General features: G+C 34.9%; 2 protein-coding genes across 3 annotated transcripts; one reads left to right on the forward strand and one right to left on the reverse strand.

The window, feature by feature from the left end:
• Nucleotides 1-1,062: 1,062 nt before the first annotated feature.
• Nucleotides 1,063-5,503, reverse strand: LOC137734906 (cytochrome P450 714A1-like). Of its 2 annotated transcripts, none has more exons than XM_068474225.2 (5): nucleotides 5,078-5,503; nucleotides 2,776-3,002; nucleotides 2,422-2,666; nucleotides 1,938-2,286; nucleotides 1,063-1,697 (listed from the first exon to the last, which is right to left on the reverse strand). In XM_068474225.2, the coding sequence occupies exons 1-5, from the start codon at nucleotides 5,370-5,372 to the stop codon at nucleotides 1,269-1,271; spliced, it is 1,545 nt and encodes a 514-aa protein (XP_068330326.2). In that variant the 5' UTR covers nucleotides 5,373-5,503; the 3' UTR covers nucleotides 1,063-1,268. The 2 variants fall into 2 exon arrangements, with proteins under 2 accessions (XP_068330326.2, XP_088552893.1); XM_088696767.1 differs by having other exon boundaries at nucleotides 2,776-3,738; nucleotides 5,078-5,417.
• A 6,871-nt stretch (nucleotides 5,504-12,374) lies between these two features.
• LOC137734023 (uncharacterized) lies at nucleotides 12,375-15,802 on the forward strand. The gene is made up of 8 exons (XM_068473267.2): nucleotides 12,375-12,957; nucleotides 13,614-13,761; nucleotides 13,870-14,020; nucleotides 14,192-14,317; nucleotides 14,409-14,489; nucleotides 14,608-14,800; nucleotides 14,880-15,150; nucleotides 15,293-15,802. Exons 1-8 carry the CDS (start codon nucleotides 12,754-12,756, stop codon nucleotides 15,553-15,555), a joined length of 1,437 nt encoding a protein of 478 aa, XP_068329368.2. The 5' UTR covers nucleotides 12,375-12,753; the 3' UTR covers nucleotides 15,556-15,802.
• The last annotated feature ends 350 nt before the right edge of the window (nucleotides 15,803-16,152 follow it).

The raw sequence follows: 16,152 nt of genomic DNA on the forward strand, positions 1-16,152 counted from the left end.
AAATGGTCCTTAGGATTTAGGATTTAGGATTAAAATTGGTAGTTTTCTTATGAAATGACAAAAATGGTTCAAGATAAACTTGAGAATACTTACTGTTTTTTATTATCAGGAATTAAAATGAAGAATTATGTCACCTTGTATGATTACACAATCAAATTTTTGTTAACAATCCAAAAATTCACTATTTTCTATTGCATGTATTCACGATTTTACAAAAAGAATGTTATTAACACTTAAAAAAAAAAAAATCCTTTATTTCTCATTTTATACATTAGAGAAAGGTGTTTGAGGACTTTGTTTGAGTGAATTCCTCTTATCTATATGTAAGGTATTAATTTATTTTTGATGCATACATCGGTAGATTAGAATGACGATGTAAATTCTCAGATTTCTTTTGGATGTATATTATCTGCCGATTGGAATGATGACGTAAATTCTCCAAGTTATATATGAATTTAATTTCCCTACTATTTATTTGGTTATGAAACTGATGATTGATTTCATAAGTAAATGTTGTTAACGACTTAAATTGCAAAATTTCCGGTGAAATGGAATGAAAAACCAGGACTAGGGAGAAATTTTCAACTCCTTATATATGCAATACCGGATTCATAATTTGAACATTGGGGGGCTCCCAATGTTAAAGGTCTTAGGGTTTTTTTAATAGAAATATAGCACAAAGCGTGCACAGTTTATTTCTCTTGAGGCATTTCGTCGAACATTTTGGGCATGTTGTCGTCAGCCGAACTATGTTGCACACATGACAACAAATATTGATATATGTCAAAGTAATATGATGAGTGATATCAAGAGAATTTGTCAATTGCTCTCGACGCAACATGCTGAGTGATGCTGAAATATGCATAGCATGAATTACATCAAACATTTGGTGTGCACAAAATGGATCCATACCAAAAAGTCGAAGGATCCTCGAAAAAACTTTACATATATATATATATATATATATATATATATATATATATATATATATATATATATATATTTCCCGAGCTCCTGGTGGTTTAGGGACTACCATGATCTCAATGTACATCCATCACTATATACATGTTGAGTCATTTTTCATTATAGAAAAATCATAACTGAACACGTGCATACAAATTAGATACTACCAAAGCAAAAAAAAAATGTTTTAGATAAGCAAACCTACATCTACATTCCACTATCCCACATTTTGCAAACATGACATTTCTTATCTTCTATCTGTAATTCCGATCAAGAGACACCTAGCTGACTTATTTTTCAATCCGTCAACAGATTTTCTGAATAAGAATATGTACACCATTTCCAGGCACCACGATCATTTTGTAGGCAGGAGAATGCTTATATTTTGGAGATAGAGTGAAGGAAAACTTGGAGATAACAAGGGATAGCACAACCTTTAGTTCAACCATGGCAAGGTTTTTGCCCAAACATGTCCTAGGCCCCAACCCAAATGGGATGTAGACGTGGGGAAACTTGCATGCCTTTGAGACTCCATCAGTGAACCTCTCTGGTTTGAACTCATTTGCATCTGGTCCCCAAGTTTCTGCGTCTCTGTGCAGTGTTGGGATCAGTGTCCATAAGCATACGCCTTTTGGGAAAGTCATGTTTCCCACTTGGGTGTCTTCGAGTGCCTCCCTTGACACGAATGCAGCCGGCGGGTATAGGCGCAGGACTTCTTGGATCACCATTGCCATCTGCATGGTCAAACAGTCTTAACATGTTATGTTTTTAGATTGCGAATACGGGTTACTAGTGAGGTGGAATATTGTTTGAATGGGCAGACAATCCTTAGTTATATTGTCACACTGTCAATCAAGATCACCAATTTATCAGCATTTTGTTTGAATGTACAGTGACAATATAGTATGGCATCAAAACATTGTTCTATTTCGAACTTAATTAACTAACATAACGAGCAATGTAAACGCTTGTACCGTTTTCAACTGAGGGAGGGTGTTTGAGTCTGGCAGGCCATCCGGGCAAGCTTGTGCCAACTCCATCCTGATTCGGGCTTGCCACTCAGGATGTAACGCGAGCAGCATCAAACACCAAGAGGCAGCAACAGCTGTGGATTCATGGCCTGCAAAATATATGTTCTTGCAGTTGTCAACTATGAACTGCTTGGATGAACCATTGCCTAGGGTTTGGTCATTGATGGCTCCCTCTAGTATTTTCTGCAACAAATCCTTTTGGTCACATGAACTTTCTCTTTCTTTCACTGCCTCCCAAATCAAAGTTTCTATCTCCCTCTCCAAGCCTTTCTCATTTTGCTTCTTCAATCCACTGCATTGTTAAACATGCATTTATGAATTAAAATTTTACGGGTAGCGATATTCTAATGTAATCTAAATTGTCAACCTGGCTACGCTCAGGTCTGCTGTTTAGCATACACTGTTAACTAATGAAAATTTTTCGTACCCCAAATTACTAAAGAGGAAGTTTTGCTGGGATATTACTTCTTGAAGACTTCTAAGCTTCTTGAAAATCTCTTTACCCTTTACATAAGAGCTTCCAAAACAAGTTCTTGATATAACATCTGCAGAGAAATCTCTCAAATCCTCGTCCACCTGAATCTCCGCTGTCACGCTGCCTTGCGCTTCGATTAAGTCCTCCCATTTTCTAAGCAATGTCTGTCCTGACTCCAGCATCAGCGACACCATGCCCTGCCACATTATATAAACGGTGAGTCTCAGTTTACAAATTAATCATGCAATGAAACAATTATTTGCGGCAAAACCATTCGAATTTTGATTTGGAAGCGAGTTTAATTACCTTGACTTTGTCTGAGAAGAACTCAGGGGCAATAATCTTCCTTTGCTGTGACCAAACAATGCTATTGGACCTCACAATTCCATTGCCAAGCATGGGTGCAAGTCTCTTGCTTACATAAGTAGGCTTGCCTAAATCCAAACTCATGCACTGGTTCATTTCCTTCACTAGTTCTGGGTTGTTCACATACAAATGTTGCCTCATTCCTGTTGAATATGTGTACACTAGACCTGCAACATTTCATACTTCACGTCACCAATCTTTCTTATCGACGTCTAGAGGAGATCCAAACTTGGAACATCTTTCAACGTTCGAAATAACTGTTCCACCAGATTATGGCCAATTTGAGAATGCTTATAAGCACCTCTGCTTATAATTGTTTTTGTTGAAAGCACTATTATTAGAAACATCAAACACGTTGAAGATTTTATTAAAAATTTGGAATTGCTTACCGAAGAAACACCTACCACAATAGAAAACACTAAATGGTGTTCTTATAATACAGAAAAACTTTTGAATGTTAACCTTTTCTGTCCAAATTATGTTAAAGCGTTTTAGTCATTTTAAAAACAATCCTAACAGGTCATGAGCATATTAGTACCTATGATTTGGAGGATACTTCCGTTGTAACCACCAAAGGAATTGAACAAGTTAACAAAGAACATTCATGATTCATGAAGTCCATTTTGATTCTATGATGGGACAGAATGAGATCGGGCCAGCTATAAAAATTTTATTTTTGTCTACCCAAATTGAAAACTCATCAATTTCATCATCAACGATTAAGATATGACTCTCCAATGAAGGTTGGTCAAAGTGGAAGGAATTCTGATCGCTTAAGTAAGTGGTCTCGGTTTCGAGCCCTTGTGAATGCAGAAAACTTTCTTGAGAGCGGTCCCCGCATATGCGCCCGACCATACCTCGAAGGATTAGTCTCAGGCTTTGCCTGAGGACACCTTGGGAAACCTAAAAGATATGACTCTCCATGTTAACAACCATTTAATCATTATTTAATCCTCTAAACCTTCATCTAAATCTTCACACTTTTATAAAATACTTTTATTTTTTTGTTAGATTGTGAGCCATGGCCACATCAACAATTCTGGTTGATAATTTTGAGAATTAGTATTTTATAATCTCATATTATATATTAGATGTGGCCCTCCCATGTTCCAATCATCCTAAACAAATTACATAACATAGTAAAATTCTAGAATATTGTATTAAAAAGTGGTATCGTTTTTCATAATTTGAATTATTATTAATAGTAGTCACTGTCTTGACATCTCACATTTAATTGTAACTTATAATAAAGAGAACATGATTAGAAAGTAACATGATTTAAGATTGGGTGCCGCTATCCATATACTATTTTTACTTTTTATATACCTTTTTTAATTTTCAAACGTCGGATCAAATAACTTGAAAAAAATTAAAAGACAAAAAATAACATTAATTGTGTGAAAGGTTAAAAAGAAAGCTGTGAAAGCACCACCCTTAAAATTTGGATATTTGTTCAACTTGGATTCTAGTCATTAGTTATAGGGCCTGAGACATTGGCATGAATTTTTTTTATTTAACAAAAACGATTTTTAATTTGGTTTAATTTACAAGAAACGAGATTTGAACATATATAGACCAACTGGCTTAAGGATCTGCAGACGTTGATGTAGTTGTTTTCTTTTTACCTTCATTGTTATTCACTTCAAATCCAGAAATTAATCATTACAGAATACATACTCATTTATCACCTTGTACTTGTTATGATCATATTAATGAAATACTTTTATCGACTTTAACTTATATGGGATTCAAACATGAATTTAAAAGACACACGGGTTCAGATTAATTGGCTAGAACATGGCCTGGTTTTGATAGTCAAACTCGACTGGCGTGTATAGGAACTCTATTTCCTTCTTAGCTGGACGGTTGCCTCTTAAATCTCCAAAATATTCAACATATCCAGCAAGAATCAAATTCTTATGAACTCTATTTCCTTCTTAGCTGATATCCATTTCTTTTTTCGGATTTATTTCTCTAATAAATTATCTGTTTTCACGTTTAATAAAAAAAGAAATTTACAGAAATATATAGGAGCTATAGCCTGTGTTACGTATGAAAATTTATATATATATATATAAATTCTTAATATATATAGCCTGTGTTATGTATAATATATATATATATATATATATATATATATATATATATATTATACATATAACATGCCACAGATAAATTCTTAAAGAAGAACAAACATTGGATGGGACTAATTACGACAAACAGAAAGGGATAAGATCAATACCGTATTGTTTTCTCCAGTGTTCGAAATAAGGGAAGAGAGTGGAGGTGTAGTCATGGGCTATAAAATCAGCCTGCAGGTTTGGAGTCTTCAACTCTTGTAGTTGTTGAATTTTCTGCATCTCGGGAAGATTCCCATACAGAAAAGTAGGTGCAGGGCCTTTGATGCCTTGCAGTCGGAGCTTCCTTCTGACCCTCTCGGACTTTAGCCAAACAGTGCTGTAGAGGTGGAGGAAGAAGCCAACCAGTCCCACGACAGCCATGGAAGAAATTATTCTCAAGACAATAGAGACATCCATCTCTCTCTCTCTCTCTCTCTCTCTCTCTCTCTCTCTCTCTCTCTCAGTTTCAGTTTGTAGCTAGTTAGAGTGACGATATATAGGCCATGGAACGAGCGGAAATGTTCTATTGTCATACGTATTTTTCAGACTCTTTCGAATTATTGAGTAAATGTACTTATTTATATGAATATTATTCGGTTTCGAAATGTAGTATGGAAAAATAAAATATGCCAATTGTCTTACAAACCACAGTTGCTTAGCTCCTTACAAGGTATTTATTTCTTAATTAAATTACAGTAATGTTTCATTGAAAGCAGAAAAGAAAAGTTTTTGCAAACATGCCAATACTGATTTTTGTGCAATGAAGAATGACTTGATATACATATAAAGAGTTTGATATTTTTCCATAAGAAATGATGAAACATTTACCAATTTTTTGTTAATTGAGCGATTGATACTGTTTTAGGTGTCATTTGGAAGCATTTTTAAAATGACTGAAAGTGATTTTAGATCTCAAAAGCATTTGAAATGCTTTCTGCAAAAAGTACCAATTATATGTTTCTTGTATAAAGCATTTTAAGTGTTTTTCCATGTTTCACTTGCATTTTTACTAAAGATTAAAATTAAAAACATTTTCACCATGAACGCTTTTAACAATTTTAAAAATACTTTTAAATGAGCCATTGTTATTCAATTTGGATCCACTTTGAAAGTAAATTACTTTGGGGAAATGATTTCCATACGATTCTTCTTTATTTTATTCGAACTTGAGTGCAAATAGTGAATTGTGTTATTCTAACCAATTTGACTTAACCTTACTTTTTTGACAAACAAGATAGAGTAGTGCTATCCACACACCACTTTTTACCTCTCACACACCTTTTTCAAATTTCAGCTGTCGAATTAAATGAATTGAAAAAAATCAAAGGACATAAATTAATAAGGGATGTGTCTAGTATTATTGGTATAAAATAGGTTGTGTACAATAAATATCTATGTCACAAATGTAGCATGCTTGTACATTATTGATATAAAATAGGGTTATTCGAACTTGAATGCAAAAGTGCAAATAGTGAATCGCACTACCATAAAGAACTTGACTAAACTTTATTTTTGACAAGCAAGATACTGACCTTTATACTAAATAACCAATGAACAAACAAATACATACGGTAAACAGATTTGATATGTCTAGCATTATTGATATATAATAGGGTTGTGCACAATAAATATCTACGTCAAATGTATAACATGCTTGTACATTACTGATATAAAATAGGATTCCTCGAACTCGAGTGCCAATAATGAATCACACTACCTTAACAAACTTGACTGGACCTTATTTTTGACAAGCTAGATATTGACATTTATACTAAAAAAACCAATGAACAAATAAATACATATGGTAAAAAAAATTTCACATGTCTAGCATTGTTGATATAAAATAGGGTTGTTGCACAATAAATATATACGTCACACATGCAGCATGGTTGTACACTATTGATATAAAATAGGGTTATTTGAATTTGAGTGCAAGTAGTGAATTGCACTACCCTATCGAACTTGACTAAACCTTATTTTTGATAAGCAAGATATTGACATTTATACTAATTAACCAATGAACAAACAAATACATACAAGAAACAGATTTGATATGTCTAGTATTATAAAACGTAGTTGTGCACAATAAATATATACGTCACACGTGTATCATGCTTCTACATTATGAATATAAAAAAGGGTTATTTAAACTTGAGTGCAAACAGTGAATCACATTGCCCTAACGAACTTGATTAAACCTTATTTTTTGACAAGCAAGATATTGACATTTAAACTAAAACACCAATGAACAAACAAATACATACGGTAAACAAATTTGATATGTCTAACATTATTGATATAGAATAGGGTTGTGCACAGTAAATATCTAGGTCAAACGTGTAGGATGCTTGTAAATTATTGATATAAAATAGGTTTATTCGAACTTGAGTGCACATAGTGAATTGTGATGTCCTAACAAACTTGACTAAATCTTATTTTTGACAAGTGAGATATGACATTTATACTGAATAACCAATGAAAAATCAAATGTATACGATAAACAGATTTGATATGCCTGGCATTATTGATATAAAATTGAGTTGTGCACAATAAATAATTATACGTGCAGCATGCTTGTACACATAAAAGGTTGAAGGATTTGGAAAGGGATTCTCTCTGGATCCCTTCCACCAAATCCACTTAATCAATCAATCAGAACTCTTGAAATTTAATCCAATGGCTACAAACAGGGGGTCTCTTTAACAATTATAATAACTTTAACTATTTGATCAAATTTTAAAAACTCGAATTAGATAATTGAATGAATTAAGTAGAAGGATCCTCTCCGAATCTCTTTCCAAAGAATTCAACCATATATAAGGGGGCATGGGGTTGTAATCTATCGTACACACAAAAGCAAGTTTTAAGTCTTGCCAGAAGAATGATCATGTACTTGTTTGGTGATGAGATGATTGATGAAATGGATCTGTCTAGGACGACATCATCAATTAGTTGAATTTTATTTTTTTATGGTAAGTTGGGAAACTTAGACGTTGATGTATGCAATTTAAATGGGGTGCTGATGGCATGCATTTTTCATATTTTATTTACACATATAATATATACACGAATTACTATCCAAAAAAAAGAACGCGAAGAGCGTCTCAAAAATTATGCTTTTGAGCTACAATGGTTTTTTATATTGACGTAACTTCGTATTTTAATTCCTGACAATAAAAATCAATTGAAGTAAACTTTAAGTTTGTCCGTCGTAAATTATTTTATGAAAAATCTGTCAATATTCTAGTTGAGTGGAAGAGTTTATTGGTTTGACAAAAATACTTTTTAAAAGGTGGCCATGTGGTTGTTCACATGACAATTTAATGAGGATATTGATAGATTTTTCATGGAATAACTAAAATGATTTACAGTGGATAAACTCAGAAACCATTTTTATCGATTTTCATTGTCAAATACCAAAATGAGGAATTATGTCTAGAAATTTTGGCTAAAGTGGCTAGAAATTTTGGCTATCACTTTTGTAGATGCTCGGGATGGGGTGTAGCCTATGATAAGGTGGAAGGGAAAAATGGGTGCATTTTTACTCACCATCCTCAAATGGTGGTAATGCCCATCATTTTATTTATTACTATCAAATGAGTTTAAATTTTAAAATTTGTATCTATCCATTAAATAGATCTCAAAATTTAAACTCTTCTAATGATAAGGAACAAAGTTGTGAGGAAAAAATATTCTTGACGGAAATAAGTTATTCGCAAACGTTAACTACATGAGAAATTCAACTATAATTAACTTAACAGTGATCTTCCATCGTACCGTAAAGGAATTTAAAAAAAGAAACAAAAATAATAATAACTAATTATTTTTTTTTTAAAACCAAACGATATTATCTACGTTAAGAGAAAATGTGTGAGTTTAGCCTTATAATAAGTTAACAATAATATGATTCAAACTCGCATTTGATAATAATCGAACCTAAAGAATCTTAATTACTAGAAAATAACACTTATATTGTAATCTGCACACACTTGGATGCAGTGCCACTTCCTACTTTGGTGGTGAAATCTTAGGATGGACCAGGCCGATAAGCTTATTATATATGCGAGAAATTGACAAACGAACCTCAAGGTTCTTAATTACATTTTTGGACCACTTTGTACTTGAGCTATCTCAATAAACTAATCGACTACTGATTTGACCAAACTAATTAACTTGTAAATTAATCCTGTTTGAAGGGCTTTGAAACTATCTTCTTGTTTCCAACTCTCAACTTACGATGCCCTAATCGCATTTGTTGACGAGATTGCCAGCTATATGAACACATTGTGAATCGTTAGATCAACATAATTATATTGTCCTAATACTTGAAACCATTGTTATTAACTACACAAACACATCTTGAATTATTAAATTAACAAATTTAACGATTCAGACAACGATCGCACGAGAAAATTCCCCTCAGCATTGCACAATAATGTGGTGTGCTACGAAGACACTTCTTGAATTGCTAGATCAACATAATTTTGTTGATCTAAAGGTTCAGACAATGATCGAAGGCATACTTTTGTTGCATGCGTGAATAATAAGAATCCAACGAAACTTTAGCAAAAGCCAAGGTCTAAAACAAAAGCTAGTTAATGGCTAATGGCTGTAGAGGACTATGGTGTGATGCTTTTTCCTCTAATAAAAGGGATTAGATGGTGACTTTGTCACGACAGTTCATTATTTTTGGAACAAAAAAGGCTCATAAATGCATTTTAGTTTTCCCTTACCTACCATTATGTGATTCACCATCATGTGATGCTTCAATCAACAATGTTTTTATGCATTATTGGGTATAGGTAGAAAGCTGATGAGGATTCTTTCCAAATTCTCTTTACGAGAATATACGTTTGTTCATCATACATCGTGCGATCAGAAATTATTTTAAATACTTTTATTTAAAATTAAATATGAATAGTAATGAGAAAAACTAATCGTACGATGATGAATATACATAATTTAAGAATTTTCAGAATCTTGATAAAGAGAATTCGGATAACATCCTCATTTATAGACAGCAAGACCAGGAACCGGCGGACCGCGCCGTCCTTGGAAGTCGGAACACAGGATTGCCCCGTGGCATAAAAATGGATAGGGGCTAGGGGTACTCCTCGTTGTCCGGAAGATAGATTGGGGTTCCTTGGTTAATCAGGTAGCCCTCCACTGGGAGGACAGCCAGCCTTTTCCACTTCATCTCAACCATTTTCAACCATACAACACACATTGGGATCATAGAGTGGGACGAGAGGGATCCACCATCCTCCAGAAATACACAGAATGTGTTCAGAGAACTGAATTGTCAGTTTGACGGGTGAGTTGTCGGGTGAGTGAACGAAGTTGTTGATGCTAGATTCACGAGTTCATATTTTTGTGTTTCGATTAATCACCATCAATTGAGTTGTGTTAACACGATGATTTCAAAGGCAAATCTGTACATGTGAGTTGTCTGGTAAGCCATTGCCGTTGTATCTGTTAGATTGATGAGTTCATCATTCTTTAGTGCAATATATATAGGTTAACACAATTCATTGCATTGTATCAATACGATTGCTTCAAAACCCATTTTACATGTTAGTTGTTAAGTAATTATAGGACGAGTCTTGACGCAACACAAAAATTACTTATTTGTAATCAAAAGGTCATGGATTTAAGTAGTGAAAATAACATTTTTATAAAGTAAAAGTTAGGCTATGAACGATAGACGTTTTTTTTCTTTTGAAACTCGCAAAACTAAAAGTCTTGTTAGCTTATGATCACCCTTTAGTTGTCAAGTAAGATAACACAGCAATAATCGTTAAATTGACATGTCATCGTTATCTGTTTTAATACAGCTTATCAGGACACACGTTGAATGTGTCAACACTATAGTTTCAAAAACCTACAAGTCTACAAGTGTTGATGATGATGACCATAGTGAAATCTAGCTATCTATATATGTTAGGTCACCATAGAAGACTTATATAATAATAAACTTCTTGTTGGACTGTATGGTTCAATAATTGGTTACACAAAGAGGGAAAGAGATATCTCTTGATACGACAAAGTGGAGGATAGATTTTTTAATGTGTTAGAAATACGATTAGGTACATTAGATATTATTATATAAGTAGTTAGATACTTGAAAAAAAAAAAAAAAAAACAACCACTTGTATTATAATATTTGGTGTATCGGACCGTATTCCTGACATGCTGAAAATTTTTCAAAGTGGTGGTAGTATCTTATTACTTCAAAGTTCCAAGTAGAGAAAACAAAATACTAAAGAACATTATACTTAATGCATGTTGGATCATATAAATCTCAGACTTCCCTTTCAACGCATGCAATTTGAAAGTGTCATTTGGAATTCAGGTACAATGAATGAGTTGCTAGAATGGTGCTTTAATGTTCCGTGGATGTGTAAATGTATTTTAGGAATTTATAAGTTAGACTGTGTATTGCCACATAAGATACTTAAAAGGCATTTGTTGACGCCTCTTTTAGAAGAAAGCGTTTTTAAATAACCAAAAGCGTTCGTTATGATGTGTAGCAAAAATTAAAAAAGTGTTTCTAAATTATAAAAGAATTTATGAGTGCTTGCTAGAGAAATAACTCTTCTTCAAGCATCACTTGGAATTTATTTACCTTGTTGTTCAATGTCTTCTGATGATAGTACGATTCTTATTTTGTGTGTCTTAATGGTGTTAGGTCCTGATTGGACAGTTTAGGCCTTGTGAGCATATCTTTTTTGTTGGTTAGGGGTGGGTCTCCCGTGATGAAGAATCGTACATTTGAAGACTTTAGCTTTTGTGTTGTTTTTTTGTTTTGGTTGTGCTTTCGTTGTCTGTTTGCTTGCCAAAGGACCGTGAGTCTATGAGGACACTCATAGCAAGGCTTCTTTGCCAAAGAAGTGTCGTCTTTTGCAAGTTTATCAGAAAGTGATGCAAGGTTTTGTCCTCGTGATTTCCATTTTATTAGATATGGATGTGTGGGGTGGTGGGGTAGGTTTATAGTGTCTTTCTGTTGCGTTTGTAGTCATAAAATTGTATTCTTAACAGATGATGTTCTTCGTTTTATTTAATTAATATAATACTTATTACCTTCAAAAAACCATCACTTGAAATTTTAATAAAAATTGGTTGTGCTTCGTGTGTGTGTCTATATATATACTTCTAACGAAATCACTATTGAGCATATGAGTCATAGAAAATGATTTATGAAGTAACACCTGCTATATGCTTCTTCATCGAAGCACTCAAAAGGAAAGTGGAGCCCAAAATAAACAGAGAACCAAGGGGTACAAGTCGGGCTTCCAAATTAGAACTGGGCCTCATAAGTCAAAACCATTCGAAATCCAACAATGTTGGCCCAAACATGTCTATGGGCCTTATATGATCCAATAATTCATTTAAAAGCCCACAAAACCGCCGTCGGTAATTATCGTAAATTTTCTAAAAAGAGAGATTTTTGAAAATGGATCGGAGCTAGAAACACTCCAACATCCCCAATCCGACAACAAAAATCTCTTTCTCCGTCACAGAGCTCCACCTCCGAGTGCTCCGCGTAGCGAGAGATAGAGGGAGACGACGCCGTTTTGTCTCTGAAATTAGGGTTGTGTGTGGGTGTCTCTGCAGCTAAAGCCCTAGAACTGTTTTGATTTTCCTCCCGAATTCGATTTCTCTGAGTTTTTAGGGTTTATGCATGCTGCTAAGGGTCAGAAATTGGGTAATTAGTGAGGAATTGGAGGAGTAGGTATGTGTTGCTATTTGGTTCTAGGTTTGAAGTGAGTTTATTGGGGTTTTTCTGTGAGAGAAATTGATGGAAGGGGGAAGGAGAATCTCGGCGAGTCCTCGGCCTTGCAACGGTAGGAGGGTGGTGGCGAAGAAACGACCTCGTATTGGTGGGGTTGATGGGTTCGTCAACAGCGTTAAGAAGCTCCAGAGGCGCGAAATCAGCTCCAAGCGCGACCGTGCTTTTACTATGAGCGATGCCCAGGAGAGGTTTCGTAATATCCGCCTCCAGGTACTATTTATTCTTTGATTTGATTTATTTAATCGAAGGAAAGCTTGGGGCTTTGATGCTTGTTTACCTCATCTGCTTTGGTTCGATGGTTTCCATTTAATTCAAAAACCAAAGTTAAGTAATGGGATTTTGTTGTTAAATTATTAGGATGCTAGATCTTCTCACAAAAACTTGAAAAAAGGGGATTTTGTTATGAATTATTTGCATTTTTAGTTTAATTTTGCTTTATCTTTCTCTTAGCTGTTGAAAAATGGATAATTACTTTGTCAAGTCCCCTACCAGAAAATCCCCCGTAGCGTTACTTCTGGGTGTGTGATTGTTTTCGTTAGTACTTCCTGTTAAGTTTGCGCAAATATGTCTTTTATCCTCGAGAGGTTCTTACCATCAAATTGGTAGCACACGTTCAGAGTCCATGCCATGTTACTAATGCCAACATTTGAAAGCATGCTGTATATTAAAGCCTAGATGCAACGATGCAGTAAGAACATTTTGAGTTCAAGATTGGAGATTTGAATTTGTGCAGTCAAGCTATTGTGTACGCATGCTCTCTTCAATTTTGAATTGTGTGGAAGGATTTTTTTTTTTCTTTCCACTTGTGGTGTTAGTGTGTGTCTGCAATACCTAATTTCTGCTTGTCATGATATTTGGATGCATAGGAGGAATATGATACGCATGATCCTAAGGGTCATTGTGCCATGGTTCTGCCTTTCCTGCGAAAGAGGTCCAAAATTATTGAAATTGTAGCAGCACGTGACATTGTGTTTGCCCTCGCACAATCCGGTGTTTGTGCAGCATTTAGCCGAGGTAGTAGCTGTAGTATCTATATTTCTGAACTTATATTGCATGCACTAATCTTATTACGTATAAATATTCAATGAAGGGAATATGTAATGTTTATATTGTTTTATGCAGAAACCAACCAGAGAATATGCTTTCTGAATGTCAGTCCTGATGAAGTGATAAGAAGCTTGTTTTATAATAAAAACAATGACTCACTTATCACTGTTTCGGTTTATGCCTCAGACAACTTCAGTTCTTTGAAATGCAGAAGCACAAGGATTGAGTACGTATCTCTCCACCTTCCCCCTCCCCTCCAGTACACAACAAAAAAAAAAAAAAAAAAAAAAAAGAAAGAAAAGAAAAAGAAATTCAAAAGAAACAACAGTGTAGTTGTCCAATTTACGTCATCTTCTTTTATTTCTTTCTGAACGCACTATAAAATTATATGATCCAGATACATAAGAAGGGGTAAACCAGATGCTGGGTTTGCTCTTTTTGAATCCGAGTCACTGAAATGGCCTGGTTTTGTAGAGTTCGATGATGTAAATGGGAAGGTTCTTACTTATTCTGCACAGGATAGGTAAATAGTCTGTCTTATTGGTATACCTTTCTAATACACTATTGTCTTCTTGATTTGATGAACCTTCCTTTTGCTTCCATTTTATTATCAGTATATACAAGGTGTTTGATCTGAAAAACTACACAATGTTGTACTCCATATCGGATAAGAATGTCCAAGAGATTAAGATCAGGTAGTTCACATGCCTCCTTAAACAGTGTGTCCGTTTTGTATTTGGTATCCTTTTGTTATTGCTTAGTGGACATTTGCGTCGCTTATGATTTCCGATTTTTCTTTTGTTTCTGTCATAGCCCTGGGATCATGCTGTTGATTTTTACTAAAGCTAGTAGTCATGTTCCTCTTAAGATTCTGTCTATAGAGGATGGTACTGTCCTCAAATCCTTTAACCATCTCCTTCATCGGAATAAGAAGGTGGATTTCATCGAACAGTTCAACGAAAAGCTTCTTGTAAAGCAAGAAAATGAGAACCTTCAAATTCTTGATGTGAGGACTTCTTGATATCTTGCAGAAGTACTATAATTTATTCATTTGGATTTGTACGTCTGACTGCTATTATCTGTAGGTTCGCAATTTTGAGATGACAGAAGTAAGCAGAACTCAATTCATGACACCATCAGCCTTCATATTTCTGTATGAGAATCAGTTATTCCTGACGTTTCGGAATCGAACCGTGGCTGTTTGGAACTTTAGAGGAGAACTTGTGACTTCGTTTGAGGATCATCTTTTGTGGCATCCCGACTGCAATACCAATAACATATACATTACTAGTGACCAGGATCTTATTATTTCTTACTGCAAGGCTGATTCTGACGATCCATTATCTGAAGGAAATGGTAACGTTGTTTTCTTCCCTTACTTCTAGTCTTCTATCCAATTTGATCTTCAACTATCCACCACAGGGATCTCATTGGATGGAGAGTCCTCTCTGTGACAGTTGTTTTGTATCTGAAACGGTGTTTGCATCTATATTTGCAGCTGGATCCATAAACATCAGCAATATCTTGACTGGAAAATGCCTTGCTAAGATAAGAGCAGCCAACAATGCTGAAAAAGAATGCACTTGTAGTGGTGAGTCTTGTGGTAGCAGTTCCAATTCGAAGAAGCGGGCCCTTTCATCCCGAATTAGGAGTACAGTTGCAGAAGCCTTGGAAGACATTACCGCTCTCTTCTACGACGAAGAGCGCAACGAGATTTACACGGGCAATAGGCTCGGTCTAGTTCACGTATGGTCCAACTAATGGTTTCTCCGAGTTTAATCTCCATGTCCATTAGATTCTTTCTTGGTCTTCTAGATGGTTGAATTGATCGCGCTGCTCCCCACCGCAACGACTCCCTAGAACTGTACCATTAGTTTGCTCGTGTACCATTAATCCCTTTGTGTTGCCTGAAATCCGAATTCGTTCCTTGTGTCTGTTGAGCTTGAGAACTTATTTTCTAGCGACTCTTTCATGGTGCTGTAATATAAATGTAGAATTGAGTTTGCCATTTTTTTTCCCTTTTAACTGCACTCGTTTTACAACAATTATTGTTACAGTAATGGAGCTGGAAATGTTAGGAAGTGGAATTGGTGGGACAGAGATTCACTCAGCTCGCTCAAATTGAATTTAACGGTCCATAATAATTCAATTTGTTATCTCACCTTGCACAAACTAGAGGCATATATTTCTCTTCACATAAACTTAGGGTTTGGATTTCCTGATCTTTAAGCATCGGACTTTGGAGTCAAGGGTGATCCGAATTTGAATTGGTGTGACCACATGGAACAGCTAGCTCACTTTTTTCCTACCTTTTTCTGAAAGGAATAAAGTGGGAATTGGTGTGTGAAGAATACTTTA

This window comes from Pyrus communis, chromosome 7 (genome assembly GCF_041283825.1).
Source record: "Pyrus communis isolate YQ-2024b chromosome 7, ASM4128382v1, whole genome shotgun sequence".
Taxonomy (NCBI): Eukaryota; Viridiplantae; Streptophyta; class Magnoliopsida; order Rosales; family Rosaceae; genus Pyrus; species Pyrus communis.